Source organism: Schistocerca nitens, chromosome 5, assembly GCF_023898315.1.
Source record: "Schistocerca nitens isolate TAMUIC-IGC-003100 chromosome 5, iqSchNite1.1, whole genome shotgun sequence".
Lineage (NCBI taxonomy): Eukaryota > Metazoa > Arthropoda > Insecta > Orthoptera > Acrididae > Schistocerca > Schistocerca nitens.
Window position 1 is genome coordinate 279,894,825 of NC_064618.1, and position 26,240 is coordinate 279,921,064.

Consider the following 26,240-nt stretch of genomic DNA (forward strand, 5'->3'; position numbering starts at 1 on the left):
GACCTAGTGGGCATGATTGTTGCAGCAACAGGGTGTCTTCAAGATAAACCAGATACCTTTGAGCAGCTCCTGCAGTGGGCATCCATTTATAGCCTGTGACCAAATAACTGCAGTTCCATTTAGTAGCCCCAGATAGCCTCTGTGACCTCCATTTCCTATGTGATTAATGATCCTGGTTGTATGCTCCATGTGCCATGTCAGTTTGTAAACATTTTTTTGAATCACCCTACATATTTCATATATACCATAATAATACAATAGAGAGCATAACATCTCTCTCCTTGCTACCAGTGTAAAAGTGTGAAAAAGCTGTTTTCCAACATTAGTTAAAATACAGATTATAAGATATCATGATGACATTATTATTATTATCATTACACTATATACATGGGGTATTAAAATAGAAAAGTTAAGCTAGAGTAGTGGACATTGGTATCTCCAGATTAATTCAAAAATTTTAACATTGTCACTATAAATACATAGATAATAAAATTGAAATAATGAAATACCACAGTATTAAAATATTAAATTTAAACTGGAATGGTGATCATTGGTACTTTCGGTTTAATTTTAATATTTTATGCCCTTGCTGTATGTCATATTATTAAAGTCTTCATGATCTCTGGATAGGGCTTTGCAGAAGAATGCTGTCATCAGGAAAAAGCAAAACTAGTCTTCTTCAGGCCTGAGTATGGGATGTTAGATTTGTTAATTGGGTAGATAGTTAGAGAATTTTAAAAAGGAAATGATTAGATTGAAGTTCGATGTAGTGAAGTAAGTGAGGTTTGGTCCCAGGAAGAATGGGACCTCTGGTTAGATGAGTGCAGGGTTATAAACACAAAATCAAATAGGGGTAATGCAGGATAGATCTAATAATGGACAAGAAAATACGAATGCAGCTAAGCAACAATGAGCTGCATAGTGAACAAATTATACTAGTCAGTATAAGCATGTAAGCCAACGCCAACCACACTTGTACATGTTTATATACCTCCTTGCCCCGGAGTTGATGAAGAAATTGAAACAAAGTACGATGAGATAAAAGAAATTATTAGAGAATTAAGAGAGACAGAAATGTAGTTGTGATGGGAGACTTACATTTGATAGAATAAAAAGGAAGCAAAGGGGAAACAGGAGGGGAATGAGGAATGGATAATAAGAGGAATGATAGGGGAAGCACCTGGTAATATTTTGCACACAGCATAATTGAATTGTTCCTATCACTTGGGCTAAGAAACATGAAAGGAGGTTATATACACTGTGTGTACACAGAAAGTTATATACACTGAATTGTATCTGATAGATTATAAAACACTAAGAAAAACATACCAAAACCAGATTTTAAACTGCAAAATATTTCCAAGGGGCACCTGTTTATTGGTTATAGTTATGAACTGTAGGAATTGCAGAAAGATAGGAGATAATGAAATGACACCTGAATAAATTAATAGAACCAAAAATTGTTGTGGGTTTCAAAAGGAGCATTGCGCATCGATTATCTGAAACGGGATAGGAATGCAATAGAAGATGAGTGGGTACTTTTGAGAGATGAAGTATTGAAGACAGCAGAAGTTCAAATGAGCAAAAACACAAGGCTATGAGAAATTCTTCGATGCTGTTGGAGATGCTGAATTGATTTGATGAAAGGAGAAAATATAAAAAATACAGCAGATGAAGCAGGCGAAAGGGAATACAGACTTCTAAAAAATTAGATTGACAGCAAGTGCAAAACTGGCAAAGAAGGAATAGATGGAGGAGAAATAAAGTGTTTTAAAAGGATGCATGACAGTGGGTAACATAGATGCCATGTATAGAACAATTTAAAGAGAACTTTGGAAGAAGAAGAAGCATCTGTATGAACTTTTGTAAAAGTTGAGCCACACATGAAACTAGGGGGAACTCCTATCAGTTTATTCACAACAAGGTATATACACAGGATGCTCCATGGAAACAGTGCAAATTATGTTAAGGCTGTATTCCAAAACAAAGTCCAGTCCACACCACAGCAAAATTCCACCTATGATGAATAGAGCCCACAGTATAAACACCTTAGCCAAACCAATAGCACACTTGCCACCCACTCCACAGATCACATAACAGCTTACTCAGACCAGCCCATGGCTAGCTTATATACTGGATTTTGGTGCTTAGAGGACACTCCTGAAGACAAGTGCCCCCTGGGCAATGTTACCACAGGAATCAACAGTAATGTTGCACCAGCCATGTGGTTTCTATAGTGCTGTCCTCCCCCCCCCCCCCCCCTCTCTCCACCCTGCCCCCCCTGTCCGGACTGTCGAGCAGGTGAGGACCCTGCTGGAGTTAGAGTGACATTCCGTAAGACTGATGTTGGAGAGCTGACTGCCCAGACATCTTCTTCCATCATAAACAAAATTGGTGGTGTGTGGGCAGTTTTGTTAACCTGAGATATTTACATTAATTCTACCTGAGAAGGTTCCAATTTCCTCAATATGTGGTGTCTTACTTCTGAGTTTGGCGTAAATCACATTATAATGTCCCTGATTAAACAGTCCATGTAGTTCTGCCCACACAAACATTTGTCATCACAGTTCCTACTTAGTCCATGTAGATTTTTGGCCCAGTTCTCATAAGATTGATTGAGGCCCTGTTTCTGCTTACAAAAATTTTACCTGGATGTAATAACATGCCCCCTCCCCTTTTTCCCTCAAAAAATGTTCTTGTAGTAAAGAAAATATTGTAGACAAGTTTCACCAGATTCATTAATGGCTCCAGTTTCTGTATTAGGCGATCCAGTTTGAGATTTCCTAACAAGATCATTGCCATTTGTCTTTTTGAAGTTGGAAATTTGATAAGCTGAAAAATATAATTGTAGTCATCAATGGTAAGCATCCCATTTTTCACTCTTTTTATTAAATGGAGGAAAACTCGTAAACATAGGTGGTTTAGGAGACATTCCTACTGCATTTTCTAACACTTCCATCACTCGTAACGTAGAAGTCAGTAGCTCCAGATAACCCTGCACAGTTTGTGTTAGTAGTTGAGGTTGAAAACACACACTATTGCATAACTAGGAAGAAATTCAGATTCTGATTTGCAAAGATCACAGATCCCTCCTCGTTGCCACTTTTGTAAAAGACCAGTTACACACAAAACTAGTGTTAACTCACTGTGGTTTATTCACAATAAGAGATTACACAGGATGCTCCATGGACACATCGAAAGTTATCTAAGTCCATATTCCAAAGCAAAGTCCAGCCGATACGACATCAGTGTCATTCTAATGTCATATAGAGCCCACAACATAAATGCCTTAGCCAAACTGATAGCACGCTCATTGTGCACTTCACAGATTGCATCACAAAAGTCTCAGACCGGCCGTGGGCCACCTTATATATCAGACCTTGGCTTGGTGTCATCAGAGGGCACTCTTGATGACAAATGCCCTCTGGGTGGAGGTTCCATAGCGGTCAGCAGTATTTTTGTGCCAGCTATTCAGTTTCCATAGTGATGCCAGATGGCACCACTAAATGAATATCAAGAGCTCAGTTGTGAAGCCAGAGCTATGCAAAGAAGAGAACTTTAAGTTGGAAGGAATGTATAGAAGGTTTATACAAGGGAGATGAAGATGGAGACAGTGTAATAGAAATGGAAGAGGAATTAGATGAAAATGAGATGGGAGACATGACATTGCGAGAAGAATTTCATACAGCAAGTAAAGACCTAATTTGAAACAATGCCCCTGGAGTAGATGCCATTCCCTCAGAGTTACTGAGGTCCTTGGAAGAGCCAGTATTGGCAAAACTATTCTGCCTGATGTACAATATATGTGAGACTGTAAAAGTACCATCAGACCTCAGGAAGAATGTAATAATACCAATTCCTAAGAAGGCAGGTGCTGACAGTGTGAACTTTATTGACTTATCTGTTTAATAAGTCATAGTTGAGCCGGCCGGTGTGGCTGTGCGGTTAAAGGCGCTTCAGTCTGGAACCGCGTGACCGCTACGGTCGCAGGTTCGAATCCTGCCTCGGGCATGGATGTGTGTGATGTCCTTAGGTTAGTTAGGTTTAATTAGTTCTAAGTTCTAGGCGACTGATGACCTCAGAAGTTAAGTCGCATAGTGCTCAGAGCCATTTGAACCATTTGTCATAGTTGAAAAATACTGACCTAAATTATTTAGAGAAAGCTAGTAGACACTGACCTCGTGGAAGATCAATTTGTGTTCTGGAGAAATGTAGGAACATGGATGGCAATACTGCCATTTAGATTTACAAAGATAGGTTGAGGAAAAGACAAACCTACATTTATAGCGTTTGTTGGTTTTGAGATACAGTCTTGAAAATTCTGAAAGTAGGAGGGATAAGCACAGAGAGAAAAATGTTATATACTTTATGTATACAGAAACCAAACTGAAGTTACAGGAGTTGAAGGACTGGAAAAGAATCTAACAGTTGGATAGGGAGTGAGACAGTATTGTATTGTAGCCAATCTTCGATGTTATTCAGGTTCTACATTTAGCAAACATTGTGGGAAACTAAGGAGAAGCTTGGAAAGGGAATTAAAGTTCAGGCACAATGAATAAAACCTTGTTGCTTGGCAATAACATTGTATTTTTGCCAGAAATTGCAAAGAATTTGGAATATCTGTTGAATGGAATAAATATTGTCTTTAAAAGGGGTTAGAAAATTAATGTCAACAAATGGAAGACAAAGGTAATTGAGTGTAGTCAGATTAAATCAGGAAGAGCTGATGAAATTAGATTAGAGAATGAGACACTAATACTAACATTTGAGTTTTGCTGTTGGCAGCAAAATAAATGATGATGTTGGAAGTAGATAGGATATAAAATGCAGACTAGGAGAGTGAGAATGCTGAAGATTGATTGGTTACTTTGAATAACTAATGAGGAGGTTCTGAATCAAATTGGGGGAAAAAATTATGGCACAAACTGATGAAAAGAAGGGTCAGTTGATAGGACACATCCTGAGGAATCAAGGAATCATTTTGTTTATGATGGGAAGTGTGAGGGGTAAAAATTGTAGAGGAAACCAGGATTGAAATACAGTAAGCAGGTTCAAATCGATCTTGGTTGCAGTAGTTATACAAAGACGATGAGGCTTGCACATTAGTGTGAAGAGCTGCATCGGACCATCCTTTACACTATAGACCACAAGAACATGATGCTTTATAATCCCTTTCTTAAAAGTAAGTGTTGCAACATAGTTCTTACTTATTTTAACAATGATGGGAAGGAAAATAATTTAAAATGACTTTCATTATTGCAGCATATGCCAAATTGATTCCGTAGTCCATAGTACATTTTATAGTTTTACAGATTTTATTTATGTCATTTTATTTATGTCTGCTTGTCTAATAACATATTTTATATAGATGTTATATTGAAACTTTAATGTGAAAATATTGCACTAGCCCCATCTACCTGCCTCAGTGTTTTATACACTGAGGTGCCAGAAGTCATGGGACATCTCCTAATATCATGTCAGACCTCCTTTTGCTCAGCATAGTGCAGCAGCTTGATGTGGAATGCATTCCCCAATTCACTGGAAGTGCTCTACAGAAATAGTGAGCCATGCTGCCTCTATAGCTGTCCATAATTCTGAAACTGTGGCTAGTGCAGGATTTTGTGCATGAACTGATCTCTCACATATGTCCCATGCCAGGTGATCTGGGTGGCCAAATCATTTGCTTATATTCTCCAGAGTGCTCTTCAAATGAATTATAAACAATTGTGGGCCAGTGACATGGTGCATTGTCATCCATAAAAATTTCTTGGTTGTCTGGGAACATTGAGTCCATGAATGGCAGCAAATTGTCTCCAAGTGGCAGAATATAACCATTTCCAGTCAATGATGAGTTCAGTTGGTCCAGAGGACCCAGTCCATTCCATGTAAACACCACCCACACCATTGTGGTTGGTTGGTTGGTTTGTGGGATTAAAGGGACCAGACTGCTACGGTCATCAGTCCCACACCATTGTGGTACCACCACCAGCCTGTACAGTCCCTGGTAGACAACTTGGGTCCATGACTTCATGGGGTTTGTCCCACGCTCGAACCCTACCATAAGCTTTTAGCAACTGAAATTGAAACTTACCTGACTAGGCCATGGTTTTCCAGTCATCCAACTGATACGGTCACAGACTCAGCAAAGGCACTGCAGGCGATGTCATGCTGTTAGGAAAGGCACTCATGTAGATCATCTGTTGCCATAGCCCTTTAATGCGAAATTTCATTGTGGTGTCCTAATGGATACGTTCATCATACATCCCACATTGATTTCTGTGGTTATGTCATGCAGTGTTGCTTTTTGGTTGCCTGAAATTTGGTATTATTGGCACACTCTTGACACTGTGAGTCCAAGCATATTGAATTCCATAATGATTTCCAAAATGGAATGTCCCATGTATGTAGTTGGAGCCATATATCTGTAGATTCATGCCATGTGGCTATAATTTCGTCTGACACCTTTTCACAAGTATCAACTAAGTGCAAATGACAGATCCGCCAATTCACTGACCTTTTTTACCTTATGTATGTGATAGTACTGCCATCTGTATATGTGCATATCGCTATTCCATGACTTTTATCACCTCAGCTTATAAGGCAGGCCACCTCACCAAACTACGAGCGGACGTTCATAATACATTCTTTTGCATAGGAATATTGATGAGATACTGTGTATTAAAATGTATGATGCTCATAAAACAACTTCTCATTTGCTTCTTTTTTACCTGATAGTTTCTGGAATGACTCAGGCTAATGTTCATTCAAGCTGTGTATGCTGCGAATAGAAAAATCAATTAAGAAGAAAAATTATATTAATTAGTACTACTATGACGGAAGACTCTTGTTATGATTTTATGTCATCAATTGTCAAAGTCACAATTTGGCTGTTAGTATGTGTTGCAGAAAGGTGCGGCCCCATATGCAGATAGTAAAATAATAATAATAATAATAATAATAATAATAATAATAATAATAACAACAACAACATGTAATGGAACAATAATGGAACACTTCTGGAGCAACATATGGTCAAAACCTGTACAGAATAACAGGCATGCATGGTGGATACAAGCAGAAACACACACATACAAGATGACACCACAAATGCCTGAAGTGATAATTTTGCAACATGAAGTTACCCGAGCAATTAATTCTACGCACAATTGGAAAGCCCCTGGAAAAGATAAAATAGCAAATTTCTGGCTAAAGAAGTTCACCTCAACACATTCACATCTAACTAAATTATTTAACAGTTACATTGCAGGCCCATACACCCTGATACCCTTACACATGGAATAACTTATCTGAAACCTAAAGCTCAAGCAGACACAGCAAACCCAGCTAAATATCACCCCATAACATGCCTGCCAACAATATACAAAATATTAACTTCAGTCATTACACAGAAATTAATGACACATACAACACAGAACAAAATTATAAATGAAGAACAAAAAGGCTGTTGCAAAGGAGCACGAGGTTGTAAAGAGCAACCGATAATAGATGCAGAGGTGACATATCAAGCTAAAACTAAACAAAGGTCGCTACACTACGCATACATTGATTACCAAAAAGCTTTTGATAGTGTACCCCACTCATGGTTACTACAAATATTGGAAATATACAAAGTAGATCCTAAATTGATACAGTTCCTAAACTTAGTAATGGAAAATTGGAAAACCACACTTAATATCCAAACAAATTCAAATAATATCACATCACAGCCAACACAGATTAAGCGTGGAATATACCAAGGAGACTCATTAAGTCCTTTCTGGTTCTGCCTTGCTGTGAACCCACTATCCAACATGCTAAATAATACAAATTATGGCGATAATATTACTGGAACATACCAACACAAAATCACACATTTGCTATACATGGATGATCTAAAACTACTGGCAGCAACAAATCAACAACTCAGCCATTTACTAAAGATAACAGAAGTATTCAGCAATGATATAAATATGGCTTTTGGAACAGACAAATGTAAGAAAAATAGCATAGTCAAGGAAAAACGCACTAAACAAGAAGATTACATATTGGATAACCACAGTGACTGCATAGAAGCGATGGAAAAAACAGATGCCTATAAATAACTAGGATACAGACAAAAAATAGGAATAGATAATACAAATATTAAAGAAGAACTGGAAGAAAAATATAGACAAAGACTAACCAAAATACTGAAAACAGAATTGACAGCAAGAAACAAGACAAAAGCTATAAATACTTATGCTATACCAATACTGACCTACTCATTTGGAGTAGTGAAATGGAGTAACACAGACCTAGAAGCACTCAATACACTTACACGATCACAATGCCACAAATATAGAATACATCACATACATTCAGCAACAGAAAGATTCACATTAAGCAGAAAGGAAGGAGGAAGGGGATTTATCGACATAAAAAACTTACATTATCAACTTAACCAACACTTTTTCGCCTTTTTTCATACCAGATCTCCAGTTGCTTTCTATTTCACCTTTATCTCTCCCCATATATTTTTATTTTTCATTTTCATTTCAACTTCATGTTACACTTCCCACCTTCTAATACCATGTCACCCTCACAACACCCCCACAACGACCCCATTAAGTTTTATTTACATTCCCTCTGCAAACATGCCTTCGCCCTAGCCAGATTACGCTCCCATATTTTATTTTCTCAGGCTTGTCTGACATTTGGCATTACCCCCAAAGGCCTCACACTTAAAGTTCCCATCTCTGGCTGCAACCCTTCTTTCCATCAGTCCCTATACCAGTTCCAAACTGAACAATCCATTGCCCTCACCCACCTAATCCTTCACCTACACATCAACTCAGCCAACGAACACACCCGTCAACTCCTATCCTTAATAAAAGTCCTCAATCTTTCCTCTCCCATATCCACACCGGCTGTTCAGAGCATCCTCCTACAGGCCAACCGCAAATTAGAACAACATGCCACCCTCCACCTCAAAAAACTATCCAATCACCTGGTTTCCCACCTCCGGAAAGGCAACTCACTCACCCTTCACAACCTTTCCAGCAAACCTCAACCTCCTCTCATTGCACACAAACCCAGTCTCTCCCATCTACTCAATCTCCCACTTCCAGCTCCACTCCCTCCAAAACCTCAAAATTCCAAACAACGCAATTTAGAACCACAACACCCTAGTTCAGTACTTAACCTTACCTCCAAACCTCTCTCCCAATCCGAAACCTCTGTCCTATCCAAAGGCCTCACCTTCAGCCCCACTCCCAGATTCAACCAAACAGCCCTCGTCAAAGATTTATTGTCCTACACCCGTACTCTCTGCTGGAAATATCACTTTGTCATGAAGAAAAATTATCCTAATCTTACTCCTAATGGTCCAACTCCCCAAGACACTATCCAAATTGAACCCTGCCTGGAACAGTTCCGTCCTCCGTCACAGCGGGACCCACCTCCTCTTCCTCAAAACCACACTCTCCAAACCTTCCAGGAATTTCTGACTTCCAGCCTTGCCTCTCAATCCTTCTTAAAGACCTTAATCCTACTCACAACATCACCTCTGCTGAAGCCCAAGCTATCCGTGATCTGAAGGCTGACCGATCCATCGTCATTCTTCCGGCGGACAAGGGTTCCACGACCGTGGTACGTGATCGTCGGGAGTATGTGGCTGAGGGACTGCGTCAGCTTTCAGACAACACCACATACAAAGTTTACCAAGGTAATCCCATTCCTGATGTCCAGGCGGAGCTTCAAGGAATCCTCAGAACCTTAGGCCCCCTACAAAACCTTTCACCTGACTCCATCAACCTCCTGACCCCACCGACACCCCGCACCCCTACCTTCTACCTTCTTCCCAAAATTCATAAACCCAACCATCCCGGCCGCCCCATTGTAGCTGGTTACCAAGCCCGCACAGAGCGTATCTCTGCCTATGTAGATCAACACCTTCAACCCATTACATGCAGTCTCCCATCCTTCATCAAAGACACCAACCACTTTCTCGAATGCCTGGAATCCTTACCCAATCTGTTACCCCCGGAAACCATCCTTGTAACCATTGATGCCACTTCCTTATACACAAATATTCCGCACGTCCAGGGCCTCGCTGCGATGGAGCACTTCCTTTCACGCCAATCACCTGCCACCCTACCTAAAACCTCTTTCCTCATTACCTTAGCCAGCTTCATCCTGACCCACAACTTCTTCACTTTTGAAGGCCAGACATACCAACAATTAAAGGGAACAGCCATGGGTACCAGGATGGCCCCCTCGTACGCCAACCTATTCATGGGTCACTTAAAGGAAGCCTTCTTGGTTACCCAGGCCTGCAAACCCAAAGTTTGGTACAGATTTATTGATGACATCTTCATGATCTGGACTCACAGTGAAGAAGAACTCCAGAATTTCCTCTCCAACCTCAACTCCTTTGGTTCCATCAGATTCACCTGGTCCTACTCCAAATCCCACGCCACTTTCCTTGACTTTGACCTCCATCTGTCCAATGGCCAGCTTCACATGTCTGTCCACATCAAACCCACCAACAAGCAACAGTACCTCCATTATGACAGTTGCCACCCATTCCACATCAAACGGTCCCTTCCCTACAGCCTAGGTCTTCGTGGCAAACGAATCTGCTCCAGTCCCGAATCCCTGAACCATTACACCAACAACCTGACAACAGCTTTCGCATCCCGCAACTACCCTGCCGACCTGGTACAGAAGCAAATGAACAGAGCCACTTCCTCATCCCCTCAAACCCAGAACCTCCCACAGAAGAACCGCAAAAGTGCCCCACTTGTGACAGGATACTTTCCGGGACTGGACCAGACTCTGAATGTGGCTCTCCAGCAGGGATACGACTTCCTCAAATCCTGCCCTGAAATGAGATCCATGCTTCATGAAATCCTCCCCACTCCACCAAGAGTGTCTTTCCGCCATCCACCTAACCTTCGTAACCTGTTAGTTCATCCCTATGAAATCCCCAAACCACCTTCCCTACCCTCTGGCTCCTACCCTTGTAACCGCCCCTGGTGTAAAACCTGTCCCATGCACCCTCCCACCACCACCTACTCCAGTCCTGTAACCCAGAAGGTGTGCACGATCAAAGGCAGAGCCACGTGTGAAAGCACCCACGTGATTTACCAACTGCCCTGCCTACACTGTGACGCATTCTATGTGGGAATGACCAGCAACAAACTGTCCATTCGCATGAATGGACACAGGCAGACAGTGTTTGTTGGTAATGAGGATCACCCTGTGGCTGAACATGCCTTGGTGCACGGCCAGCACATCTTGGCACAGTGTTACACCGTCCGGGTTATCTGGATACTTCCCACTAACACCAACCTATCCGAACTCCGGAGATGGGAACTTGCTCTTCAATATATCCTCTCTTCCCGTTACCCACCAGGCCTCAATCTCCGCTAATTTCAAGTTGACGCCACTCATACCTCACCTGTCATTCAACAACATCTTTGCCTCTGCACTTCCACCTCGACTGACATCTCTGCCCAAACTCTTTGTCTTAGAATATGTCTGCTTGTGTCTGTATATGTGTGGATGGATATGTGTGTGTGTGCGCGAGTGTATACCCGTCCTTTTTCCCCCCTAAGGGGGAACCGTTGGTTGCGAAAGCTAGAATTTTGTGTGTATGTTTGTGTTTGTTTGTGTGTCTATCGACCTGCCAGCGCTTTCGTTTGGTAAGTCACATCATCTTTGTTTTTACATATATTTTTCCCACATGGAATGTTTCCCTCTATTATATTCACATCATGATGATTCATTTATTTTTGAGGATACAGGCCTGTAGTTTTCCATACTTTCTGTTTTCTTCAATAAAAGTACAATGCTTACATGCTTAAGGTACTCCAAAAAAAATAGCTGTACTGAAGGACTCATTTATTATGTTTTTTAATGGGGCTTGTATGCCACCTATGCATGCCTTCAGAACAGAGACTGAACCTCATCTATGTCTGTTGACTACTTACTTTTAAATTTTTGTATTTTCTTCCTAACTTTAAGCAATGCAAAATGTTAACAGTCAAGGCCATTCTTCTGTGTCCCAAGCCAGTTGCTGTGGAAAAGCTGACTAGTCCACTGCCAACTGTTTCTGACTTATTCCATCAGCATTACTATTCTTCTTACTTGGATGATGTAACATTTAGTAATCAAATTCAATGAGCCATAATGTACATCTCCTGAGGTGACTGTTGGAGTCTTTCAAATTGAGGAGCCACTTTAATATGGCGTGGTCAGTCACTATTGAGACCTATCTGTCATACAAATAACAGTGAAAATAGGCTACTCCATAGATTACCCTTAGTGATTCCTTTTCTGAAGTGTTATAATTTTTCCTTGCTTGACTCACCAGAGGTATAAAAAGTACGGAACCATTCACCTCAATCCTCATTTCACCTTCCTCACCAAAAATCTTGGCATGAGAACATGTTTGCACACCTTGAACGTAGAACAATACTTCTTTTATCCAGTCTCTCTTTGTAATGAAGCCTCATACTAACCATCTCCCTCTCAGTGTCTCTGTCTGTGTTTGTCTCTTTCCCACTGTCTCCTTTTTCTCTCATTGGCGCTCTCTCCTGTCTGTCTGTCTCACTGTCAGTATCTTGTTCCCTTTCTCTTGCTTCTCCTTATCACTTTCTCCTTCTCTGCCACTTTCACTGTCTCTCCATCCCCTTGCCATTGTCTTTGACCCATTCTTTTTCTCTCTCATTGTCACTGTCTTTCTTCCTCATGTATAGTCTGCAGTCTTTCTCTTCAATGGCCACTGTCTCCTCTCTACTCATGTTCTTGGGGACACTTTGCTTGGGGTTTTGTGTGTGTGTGTGTGTGTGTGTGTGTGTGTGTGTGTGTGGGTGGGTGGGTGGGTGGGTGTGGGTGGTTCCAGATCCCCCAAGCCTCTGTATGGTCTGCATTAATCTCTGTTTTTCATTTCCACTGTCTTCTCTCTTTTTTGCTCCCACTGCTACTATCTCCATCCATCTCTCTGTCTCTCCCACTGCTACTATCTCCAGCCATTTCTCTTTCTCTTTTACTGCCATGTCTCTCACCGACCATCACTGTCTCCCCTCTTTGGCTCCCACTGCTGTCATCTTTATCCCTCTATCTTTTTGTTTCACTGCCACTTTCTCTCTCCCACCTTCATTCCTGCCTCTCTCTTTGACTGTCGCTATCTCTTTGCTACTCTCAACACAAAAAGTGTGAATATGTTCACATGACAAAATTTTTGTTTAGAATGGTGAAATGAGGATTTAGGCGGCTGGTTATCCACTTTTCTGTCAGAATATTTTCAAGAAGAGCATGTTTGCTTTTTTGTGCTCTGATGGGAGGATTTTTCAGCTGGTTCCCTTCTCTTCCCTGTTACAGCAGGGTGTGCTACTTATGAAAACGAATTCTGTAGGTCAGTGATGTTTTGATAATTTATTTATTTTCTTCGAAACATGTACATACTTTGAGATATCTAAACAAAAAATAAGTATGCATAATGCAAGGTTAAAACAAAATTTAATCCCATCAACACAAGTTCACTTTACATTAATTTACATAAAAATGCACAATATTCTCAGACTATACCTACGGTATACCAAGAAATTTGGTGTTTGGTTAGCAAGTACAGAGAATTTCATTTGAAACAGTAATTTTTTGTTGTTGCTTAAGCTACCAGGTGTGAATAATTTCCAGGTCAAAACAGCCTGTATAGGCATGAAGTGCACATTATACAAAGGAAGCATGCCATAAAGTTTTATTGATGAAGAAATGATGATCTTAGAATTCCAGCAATTACTGCAGAGCCCTCGCCATGTGTTCATTATGTCAGTTAAAATTCCATTTACACCTCAGGCTGGATATTAAATGTGTATTTTATGTGCATAAGTTTGGTAACTTTGAATCTCTGGATCTAGGTAACAGATAATGATATCAGAAAAGTTTCAAAGTTCCCCAAAAACATCATCCTAACAGCATATGGTAAAAATTTTAAAGATTCGTCATGAATAGAAATTATAGAAGTGGCCATCCGCACAAATGGTACTTTTGGTACCCAAAAATCATGGTTGTTTGCATGTGTCTTGATAAAGTGTAAAGATTTTCACTAACAGGAAAGTGGTGTTCCTAGATAAATGACTAAAGAATATACAGTGGAAATTTGATCTGTTTTCTATGGTTTGTTATTTAGATAACTGCGACCCAAGGTGCAAAAGTGACTAAAAACTGACTTTGTGGTTTTCCATATAATGTAATCTCTTATCTTGGCAGTGGATAATGATACTGAAAAAGATAAAAAGTTTCCATGTTCCCTGTGAACACCGTATTCCCATGAATAGAAATTATAGAAGTGGCCATCCACCCAATTGGTACTTTTTATACCCAAAAATCATGATTTTTTCGGGGTTTTCTCAGCTGTGTAAGGCCCACTCTAGACCATATCTAATGCACCGAGCGAGGTGGCGCAGTGGTTAGACACTGGACTCGCATTCGGGAGGACGACGGTTCAATCCCGCGTCTGGCCATCCTGATTTAGGTTTTCCGTGATTTCCCTAAATCGCTCCAGGCAAATGCTGGAATGGTTCCTTTCAAAGGGCACGGCCGGTTTCCTTCCCCATCCTTCCCTAATCCGATGAGACCGACGACCTCGCTGTCTGGTCTCCTTCCCCAAAACAACCAACCAACCAACCAACCATATCTAATGCAAAAGAACCATCCAGTTTGCTCAGTTTGTGTAGCTGGAAAGCGTATAGTGTTTAAATTTTGTCCCTGTATTGTAGTATAGCTACAATTTGCCTGTTATTTTGAAAGGTATGCAAATGTCTACTAGGTTAAGGGCTATCCAAAACACTTGACTGCTTATCTCTGTGATCAGTAGAACCTGAGATATGACCCCCTGAAAAATTCCACTTTTTCGCGTGGTTTTTTGGAATCTGTTGGTATCATGCATTGTCCCGCATGACCGAATTAACGGATTTTGTATTACTGTACAAGATGTTTTCATTTTGGAGGTTTGTTCATGAATAATCATTACACAAACTTTTTCAGGATAGATCCATTGTAATATGTTGCAACATAATGCTGATATTTTACCTGGAATATTGCTAAATTCTTGAAGGTCTCAAAACCCATGATGTATTGTTCCCATAGGAGACCGTCAGTGCCACCATAAATAGATCGGGGAGGAAACAGAGCTTCCAGTAGGTGCAGCCAGATGTGGTTTTCATGCACCATGCAGTATTTCATACAGTGTTTTTATTTGAAACGAACTGCTCGAAACACACATTAATACATTTGATTCTCACAAAGTTGACATGTTATGAGCTGGTGAAGAGTAAATATTTTCCTCTTTGCCCCGTGGTTATGCTGAATAACAGAAATCTGTCACTGTCCCCAGTCACAGTGACAGGGAAAGATGTCCAGTGGCAGCAGCACTGCTGTCTCTATTTAACCCTTGGTATTTCCATGGAAACTATTCCATGTTGCTGTACTTTGTGCAGGTACCTGCTAGTGTCTGTTTGATGACAGCCCTTGCTTAGTGGTTCCCCACATATTCATTGCAAATGCGAAGGTGCAGTTATAAGATACTACCTCCATTCTGAAGATCCTTTTCTAATTTGTAGGTCAGTTTTATCATCAATCTGTCCCAGTGTTGTGAATGAGATTATCACTTCCTGTAATGTTCTTGGAAACTATTTTCTGAGTCATTGTGTAACTTAAATGGATAATCCCCTCAGAAATGCGACTAGAGCTCACTGCTCCACTTTGTGTTTTCTTCATTTATTGACACTGTCATTACCCTTAGGTTTTTGCATTATTAGATGTTAGCTTCTGCTGTCTCTAGCATTTAACTCTGCCTCAGATGTCTTTGATTTGATTTAATCAGGAACACAAAACAATAGTGTTCCAAGTCCCCTGTTGCCCACTCCAAAACCAAGTTTGTTCTATGGTATCTTTACCCGTCATGCTAGTAAAGCCAGCTGGTACTCTTGAAGGGTAGTATTAGTTCCTTTATAAGGCCTTTGTCAGACAGTCTCTTCAGGAATTAAGGACCCAAATATTTTGTGTCTTTTTGGCCTCCAATGCTTTGCACTGGAGACTAAATGTGGTGAGCTCCCATAGAGAGACTGTGTTCTTTAATCTTAGCTCTACCTCACTTACCCCAGCACCAGCACCTTTGTCTGTTTTCAACAATCAGACTTATGTCACTATTGTGTAGTCAGCCAGCATTTCGCTAACCGTTCCTATATTTGCCACATTCATTACATTCATATGGTATTCTGGATATCCTAAAGATTTCCATTTTTTTCCCGTTTTTAACCTGCATACCCCTGCCACTACCTCCATTGTAATCCAAGGATGTAACTGGGCATGTCCATCATCTTCTCCATCCCAGCAGTGTGTGTGCTGCTACTTCCCTCTGTTACGGCTAGGCAGGCCATTCTCTGAATCTTCTCAAGCTTCTTAGCAGTCACCCTCTGTTCTACTTTCCCCCCATAATTTATCATCGATCTTATTACAGTTGTACATATCCACTACATGTTCCTGGGTCTTTGATCCCAGTTTATTCCACATGGCAGCAAGCTGGTGGTTGGAAGTTTTGTGAATAAACCTGCTGCACAGTAAGGGAGAAACTGCTGCCAGAGGACAACTTCTGGGGAGACAAGATGTAGACACAACATTTTTCCAAAAATCCTACTTACTTAAAGGGGTGCATCAGGTCTTAGAGGAATTGGAGACAAACCTTGAATCTAAAATCACCCAGAGCACTTATTTATATTAATAATAGTATTTCATTCATGCTGAACGCCTTAGACACACTGTCCAGCGAGTGCAGCAAGGTGGAGGTTCCTTTCTGTATTGGGGTGGCACTATGTGGCACTGACATATGCCACTGGTGGTCAAGGAAAGCGCCATAATGACTGTAAGATATGTGAATGCCATCCTCCAACCAATAGTGGAACCGTATTTGCAGCATATTGGCGAGGCATTCATCTTCATGGATGACGATTTGCACCTCCATCATGCACATCTTGTGTGAATGTCTTCCTTGAGGATAACGACATCGCTTGACCAGAGTGGCCAGTATGTTCTCCAGACATGAACCCTATTGAATATGCCTGGTATAGATTGAAAAGGGCTGTTTATGGACGACGTGACCCACCAACCACTCTGAGGGATCTACGCCAAATCGCCATTGAGGAGTGGGACAATCTGAACCAACAGTGCCCTGATGAACTTATGGATAGTATGCCACGATGAATACAGGCATGCATCAATGCAAGAGGACGTGCTACTGGGTATTAGAGGTACCAGTGTGTACAGCAATCTGGACCAGCATCTCTGAAGGTCTCACTCTATGGTGGTACAACATGCAGTGTGTGGTTTTCATGAGCAATGAGCAATAAAAAGGGCGGAAATGATGTTTATGTTGATTTCTATTCCAATTTTCTGTACAGGTTCCGGAACTCTTTTAACCGAGGTGATGCAAAACTTTTTTTGATGCATGTAAATTGTTGGTACCTTCCTGTGCACCACCAAGTTTCTTATCTCTAAACACTATATTTACATAGATGTTGCTTTTTATGTATATTTAGTGTTCTGCGGTACTGAAATGAAACTTTTAATTCTTTGGCAATGTGGTAGCTGATGTTGACCTATCTGACAGATTAAAACTATTTAACAGATTTTCATTTTTCCAGTCTCTGCAGTTTTGTAACTGTCTTCCTTTTTGTTTACATTTTAAATACTTCTTGTAACTCTATTTCGTTTAGGGCATTTACTTATTTATTAAAACTGTAATTATTATATTTACATTATATTTCAGCACTCACCTCTCTGCAGGGAATATATAATAAATTGATTATCTTAACTTGTGAAAGTGATTTTTTCCTTTCTAGCTAAGGGAAATACACAATTAGCACTACTTTTAATTTCTTCTGTAATTAGTATGTTCTGTTTAATGAATGTGTATAAGTAAACAGGTTTTTTCATTACTACATTTTGGTCTTATATTCAGTTTCCTTTTTATGTTACAGGTGGCAGTGCAAAACCAGCAGTTATTCGTGGTGGTGTACTTTTCCTTGCTGCAATGTTAACCTTAATATTTCTTGATCATGACGAAAATGAGCAAAATTCTGGACATAGTCATTTGTTTTCTGGCATTGGTTCTTGGCTTGGACTTGCAGATCATAAGGTATAAAAGTTTATTTGTTGTTGTATGAATATTTCTCTCCTCCCTCCTCTCTCTCTCTCTCTCTCTCTCTCTCTCTCTCTCTCTCTCTCTGTCTGTCTCTCTTATCACATTTCCTTCCTTTCAATGTCACACAAATTCCAAAATACCAGATACTGAAATACATTGTAATACTATTTTATATAGATTATGTGAAAGAACTTGGTTTCTTGAAGTTTTAATGTTTGTCAGCTGCTGCACTTTATTGTGCAAGGATAAAATTCAAATAAATTACAAGAATGAGCACCGATGGTCTCTTGGGAGAGCAACAAGGGTCTCTTAACTTCAAAAATCAGTTCGTAGTCAAAAGAAGTCAGTGGCAAAGTCACCAACAGTCCAAGTAGAGTTCACAAGTGCAGTCCGAATAGCTCAGTAGCATTGGCATAATTGACCTGGTGTGATAGATCTCGTAGGTTGGTAGCTTTGTAGCCATAATACCACAAGTGACCAGTACTGTGGTGGTATTCTTTTATCTGCAGTACAAGGCAATTGCCCGTGCTCATTTGATGCAACACAGCCCATGAAACCTTCACCTTGTCCTGTGCAGCAACATGCTGCTTCCATATGAGTGACTGCTCCCAGCTGCATAGCTATCTCCAGTGTTGCAGTATCAATAATGCTGCCAGACACTTTTCCTACATCTACATCTGTACTCCACAGACCACAGTGAAGTGGATGACAGTGGGTACTTTCCATTGCACCACTTATTAGGACTTTATCCTCATTCCATTTGCATATTGAGCCTGAGAAGAATGATTGCTTAGATGCCTTTGTGCTTAAAATAATTTGGTCTTTGCAGTCCCTATGGAATGATAGGTAGAGAATTGTAGTATATTCCTAGTTGCTGAAACATTGTGTGCCCATCTGCGTTTGCTCATCTTTAATTCATTCAACAATAATGTGTCCAACTGTAGTTATGTTTTCCAGTCTGTCATTTTCCTCATTGATTTTGCATTTTGCATTGCTATTCTACATTTATCCCAGTTTTATCCTTTGTTGTAGCTCTATACTTCTCCTCTCAGAGGTCCATATGGAAGACTATTCTGGTATCTCTAACGTGAGACTGGTTCATAATTTCCATCATTTTTGAACAATAGATAAGCTTATGGGTCTTTACTTGAGTGGTTTTTAATTTCTCCGCCATTCTGTGTCATTGATTGGTTCATCCACTGTTAGGAACTGTTTCTCAACACAGTAAACAAGATGGAGCCCTGTCCCATCACCCACTTACCTGTTCTCCAAAGGCCATGATCCTCTTAGCCAGGGAAACATTTAGCCCTTGTGTTCATCTCACTTATACTGAGCAGATGTTGCCTCCTCTCCACTGTTACAAGATGAACATAAAAAAATTCCTCAATCATAAGGGCATTAGACATTGATAGCATTTCTTGGTCTCTCCAGTACTTTCAGAAAAGTCTCATATACTCCTTGAAAGAAATTAGTTTCTTGAAGTGACTGTTTTTTTATATCTCACTTATTTTTATTTTATATGCTGTGACATTGTGTAGCCTTTTCAAGCAATTTCTTAATACATTAAACACATGTGTTTTAGGTTACAGTCATATAATATCATGGGCAGTTTGTGGTTAGCTTCGCTTTAGAGCTGTAGCCATGATATCCAGTACTGTACAAACAGTAGCACACATTGAAGCCCGATCAGCTGTGCATTAATTATGATATCATATGACTGAAAGACATTTTGCTTGAAAATCGCTGCAGAGCCGAAACATCATAGTATACAAAATAAAAATAAAATGGATATAAAAAGCAGCCAGTTCAGGAAACTTATTTCTTTCAAAAAGTTTATCATGGCTGTGCACCCCATTGCAATGAAAATATTAGAAGAATGACAGGTATTAAAACATAGAAATAGTGTAACGTGAATGTTATAGAATCATGTTATTCAATAAGATAGTGTTGAAGTTCAAGGCTTGCAAATAATGGAACATCAATTTTTGTTTCAGTTGGGCGTTGTACTGCTTTCGAGTGTCCTACCGATCCGTGCTGGTGCAGAAATGTTGAGCAAGCGTGCTTCGCAAGATGTTGGTGGTGAACAACGTCTTCATGCTCTGTCAACACTGACAGAGGGTGTTGTGCTTCTCCCGTGGACAATTGTATCATTATTTCTGCAGGTAAATTATTGTAAAGTTATTTTTTATAAGAAATGTGATGTTTGGCTTTTACTGTTGGTTATTCCTTGATTTTCTTGTTAACATTTTTTCTTGACATACAGACACAAAAATGGTAAAATTAACTTATTTTGCTCAAAGTAAATTAGATCTGATTTGTCAGATAGCTTGCTTGGACTATTTGGTGATACTTCTCAGAAGTCTTAAAGCAAGGTGACTCGCATAGTTTCATTACACTTTTCCTATTACACATAGCTTCCTGATTGAATTCTGATTGTATTGTACAGTTGTATTCTACCTCTTTTTGTTACTGCATTTCATTTGTGTCCCCAGTACAGTTGTATTCTACCTCTCTGTTTCGATTTGTGTTTCTAGTTTCCATTTGTGTTTATAGTTCCCATTAGTGTTTCTAGCCCATTTAGTCTCCTAGAAAGAACCCTGCTGGCATTTGTGGAGAAACATGAGGGGGGTGGGGGGGGGTGGAGGGGGCGGGAGGATGATAGTGTGTGTAACAGCAATGTGGGAGAGTATAGTTTTGGTCCAGGTCATGAGGCATGGCTGAAAATTGTTAAGTAGTGAATGTTCAGATCTTCTCAGAATTCTGTACAGTGGTATTGTGTTGGTGATACTGTTATCTGCCAACTTGAAAATTTTGACAACTCTAGATTATGTTTCTCTTTTAAGTTAATCTTGCAGATACTTGTCAGAAATTAGTAAGTGTACTACATGAACTGAAGATCTGTTGTATCTTCAATGCTGTTCATTGCAATGGCATACATAGACAACCGACTTATTATTTCATTGTCCAAAAGTGATATGCTGTTCTTTGTAACCTAGATAAGAAATAACATTAATCTCCAAAATGCAGAAACCAATTTCTTCATGCTCTGTGACATACTGTGATAACAGAACTACTTCATTCATGAAGTTTATGAAATTTTGGCCAATTTTTCATATAGCCTGCCTGTGCTTTATTGTCTCTTACAGAACAGAGTATTTTGGTGATCTGTGGAGATGATTTGCAGTATATTTGGTATAAACTTCAGTTATTTTTTTTACAGAAAAACAAAAATAAAAAATCCCTCAAACACGCCTCTTTCATTCCTCGACCCTTTCTGAGAAATGCGCACAATCGCGCTTACTTTATGAGAGTATTTAACTTGCGAACTTTGCTGTGGAAAGCAGCACCTGCTGTGGTATAAATACAGAGTACTTTATTCCCTAAAGTAGTCTAGTTTTATAGTATTATCCAAAGTGTTTTATAGTAGACTTCTAATTACATGTTACTAGATGGAGTATGAAACTGCAAGGAATTAAGAACTGACATTGTTGTAGGGAAGTTGTTAGCAGAGAGTGTAATCATTCAAAAACATTAGATAGAAATGACTGTATGATATTATTGGCCAGGAAACCCCTTCTGGGGTTGTTCAGCTGGGCAATGCAAGTCTTTCTATTTGACACCATTTCGGAGACTGGTGTGTCTGGTAAGAATTAGTTGAAATTATTATAACAACACAAACACCCAGTCCCCGAGCAAACAAAATCTCTGACACAGCCTTGAATTGAGCACAGGACCCTGCAATCTAGACTTTGCAGTGCTAACCGCTAGACCAGAAGCTGTTGACAAAATCATATACACTACTGGCCATTAAAATTGCTACACCACGAAGATGACGTGCTACAGACGCGAAATGTAACCGACAGGAAGAAGATGCTGTGATATCCAAATGATTAGCTTTTCAGAGCATTCACACAAGGTTGGTGCCGGTGGCGACACATACAGCGTGCTGACATAAGGAAAATTTCCAACTAATTTCTCATATACAAACAGCAGTTGACCATTGTTGCCTGGTGAAATGTTGTTGTGATGCCTCGTGTAAGGAGGAGAAATGCGTACCATCACATTTCCGACTTTGATAAAGGTCAGATTGTAGCCTATCACAATTGCAGTTTATCATATCGCGACACTGCTGCTCGCGTTGGTCGAGATCCAATGACTTTTACCAGAATATGGAATCGGTGGGTTCATGAAGGTAATACGGAATGCTGTGCTGGATCCCAATTGCCTCGTGTCACTAGCAGTCAAGATGACAGGCATCTTATCTGCATTGCTGTAACGGATCGTGCAGCTACGTCTTGATCCCTGAGTCAACAGATGGGGACGTTTGCAAGACAACAACCATCTGCACAAACAGTTCGACGACGTTTGCAGCAGCTTGGACTATCAGCTCAGAGACCATGGCTGCGGTTACCCTTGACACTACATCACAGACAGGAGCACCTGTGATGGTGTACTCAATGATGAAACTGGGTGCATGAATGGCAAAACGTCATTTTTTTGGATGAATCCATTTTCTGTTTGCAGCATCATGATGGTTGCATCCGTGTTTGGCGACATCGTGGAGAACGCACATTGGAAGCGTGTATTTGTCATCACGATATTGGTGTATCACCCAGCATGATGGTATGGGGTGCCATTGTTTACACGTCTCAGTCACCTCTTGTTCGCATTGACGGCACTTTGAACAGTGGACGTTACATTTCAGATGTGTTACGACCCATGGCTCTATCCTTCATTCGATCCCTGCAAAACCCTACATTTCAGCAGCATAATGCACGACCGCATGTTGCAGGTCCTGTACAGGCCTTTCTGAATACAGAAAATGTTCGACTGCTGCCCCGTCCAGCACGTTCTCCAGATCTCTAACCAATTGAAAACATCTGGTCAATGGTGGCCTAGCAACTGGCTCGTCACAATACGCCAGTCACTACTTGTGATGAACTGTGGCATTGTGTTGAAGCTGCATGGGCAGCTGTACCTGTACATGCCATCCAATCTCTGTTTGACTCAGTGCCCAGGCGTCTCAAGGCCGTTATTACGGCCAGAGGTGGTTGTTCTGGGTACTAATTTCTCAGGATCTATGCACCCAAATTGTGTGGAAATGTAATCACATGTCAGCTCTAGTATAACATATTTGTCCAATGAATACCCGTTTATCATCTGCATTTCTTCTTGGTGTAGCAATTTTAATAGCCAGTAGTGTATTTCCTTGCATGGTATAACTAAAGCATTGATAGCTTGTTTCTGATATTTGGTATTCAGTGCTGTTGCCACTACTGCCAGCCTGCTCCCCACAGGACCACTGGAGCTTACTTTGGCCGATCTGAGATGCAGAACACACTGCAGAATGATTATGAACTATCTGTCAGTCTACGAACAATTATCAGCAGCAACAAGTAGCTAGTGGGTTTTGAGGATTTTTCATCAAGGGAAGCTTTGTATTGTTGTGTATCTTTATTTAAGTCTAAAACATTGCTAAATTGCAGATAACAGTTCCCTTGTTACATCCCTACCAAAGAAAATGAAGTTAGAGTTCGTAAATGTAAAGTTTCACTCTATTATTATTATGTTGTTCCTGGGGTATTATATCTACAACAACATTTGCCATATCAGTTGTTGGTGTAGTTGAGCATACATAAAAGTACACATGGTATCTGTCTCTGCTGAGAATGTTCTAACAAATTCCATCATTCCATATGTACTTCTATAAGGCAGTCCCAAAACCTTCCAGAAGCTACAGTTGCAGGTTGTCTACGTAATGGTTTCCAGGAGCAATAAAAATTTTATTTTCAGTATTTCACACAAATAGTGACTGAATTAAAAAATTTAAAATGCTGACACAATCGTATATGAAAGGTTCAACATTGTAAGGAAGTATTACAGTTATAAACTGTGTATATATCTTGAGGTCGGGTAATTAACCACACACAAATACCCAGACTACGTTCATGCAATATTTGAGAATGGGAGCAGTTAATGACTTACAATGAACATTACATGTAATTTCAAACCTTTGCGAAACTTGTTCTTGCTGACAACCCCCACACCCCCCTCTCCCCATGTAATGATGAAAGAAAAAAAGTTTATCACTTACTACATTTTCACTGTTCATTCAGTAAAATTGCTACAACAGGCATTATGTTTTAACTTGTTTCTTCTGCTTGTATGCTTAACATCAAATATTTAACAGACTGACTCATTTGTAAAGTAATGAGAAGGTTGAGACTATTTTATACATGGATGCTCGATTCTTTAAAGAATCAGGGGTAACTATTACACCAAGGCTGAATCTGGATATTGGTTGTGGTCTTTTGTGTAGTGGCACTGACGGATCCTCATACTCAACTTGTATTGTCACATCTTCCTTGTAACTGCAATATTGAAATTAAGTTAGTTACCTATTGAGACATTACGATCATTGGATCTTAATGTTGCTTATATTGAAAGCCCCTGCTATTCATCTGTGCCTCAGGACTTTGATAGGGTTTCATGGAGATTATGGATGATTCCTTGCTTTTCTCTTGCCGATATAGGATTATAATCCTCAATTTCATAGGTGACATCTGAAAGCAGCATAGTGTTTGGCATGGGTCAAAGTAGTGCATTAATATTTTGATGACCTGGCACAGTTGTAACTGAAACATGTCTTTGGTGCCATGACATTCATGATTCTTATCTGTGCCTCTAAGCTCCTTATGTATTGCATCTGCCTTAATTTTACAATTTTGCCGATGAACTCTGTGTTATAATCATAATGAACATCATGAGGTTAAAACAGGAAAAAAAGTATCTATTGTTGTTTCAGCTTATCAACTGTGGAGCAAGCAAAATGCCATCAAACTGGAAGTTTCTTGCTTTGCTGTGTTGTATGCGAATGTCACAACAGGCACTACTCAGAACCAGTCTCTGTTCGGTATCATTATACATCGAGAACATATCTGCCGAGGTCTTTTATAATGCTCTTTGAGGCCATTCACTTGCAAATGCTGGGCAATTGTCATCCGGTGGATGATGTTCCTTTGTGAAATTACATCTGCCATCTGTCTTGACTGAAACTCTTTTCTGTAATCAGAGATTATGACATGTGGTGGCCCATGCTTCAAAATTGCGTATTTTGAAGGGGGGGGGGGGGGGGGGGACCTACAGATTTGACAGCCAGTACAGTCTTGGTCAAAGCCTGTCAGACTAGGTAGTCAGTGTACTCTGTAAACCATTTATTCCTATTTGCTGATTTGGGAAACCTCCCTGAAAGGTCAGTTCCAGTCTGGTGAAATGGAGCAACTGTAGGAGAAAGTGGTACCAGGCATCCTGTGGGTAAATGAGGCACATGCTTCCATCATTGTCATTTCCAACAGTGGCTTACGTAATGTCTGGCACATCAGTAGAGACCGGCCAGTGATACCTGAATCTGATTCTATCAAGGGTCTTCACGAATTCCAGATGACCTGAGTGATATGAAAAATACATCAGTTTGTCTGGCGATAAATGAACTGGAATGATGAACAATGAATTCTCTCCCATTTGGTCACAATTCTGTTGTGCAACATTCCAGCTATTGATTTAAATTCTCCTTTGACAAATTCTTCATTTGCTGTTAGATTAGGTTAGATTAGATTAGTACTTGTTCCATAGATTATGAATACGACACTTCGTAATGATGTGGAGCATGTCAGGTTAATAAAAGGTGTCTATACAAGATATTATATTACACAAAATATTACATGACACTTTTTTTTTTTTTTTTTTTTGGTGGGGTTGGGGAAATTACCCACTTACTATAGCCAAAAATTCATCTAATGAGTAGAAGGAGTTGCCATTAAGAAATTCTTTTAATTTCCTTTTAAATGCTATGTTGCTATCTGTCAGACTTTTGATGCTATTAGGTAAGTGACCAAAGACTTTTGTGTGAGCCAAAGTTAGATTTAACCTTGAGTAGTGAAGATCATCCTTTCTCCTAGTGTTGCAGCCATGTACACTGTTATTATTTTTGAATTCATTCAGATTGTTAATAACAAATTTCATAAGAATATATATATTGTGAGGCTACGGTGAAGAT

General features: G+C 40.0%; 1 protein-coding gene across 1 annotated transcript in view; it reads left to right on the forward strand.

The window, feature by feature from the left end:
- Nucleotides 1-26,240, forward strand: part of LOC126259236 (zinc transporter 5-like) — a 240,826-nt gene that overhangs the window by 126,683 nt on the left and 87,903 nt on the right. Inside the window, exons 4-5 of the mRNA XM_049955858.1 lie at nucleotides 18,021-18,178; nucleotides 20,179-20,346. Of these exons, the coding sequence (XP_049811815.1) occupies nucleotides 18,021-18,178; nucleotides 20,179-20,346 (326 nt within the window). The remainder of the gene's footprint in view (nucleotides 1-18,020; nucleotides 18,179-20,178; nucleotides 20,347-26,240) is intronic.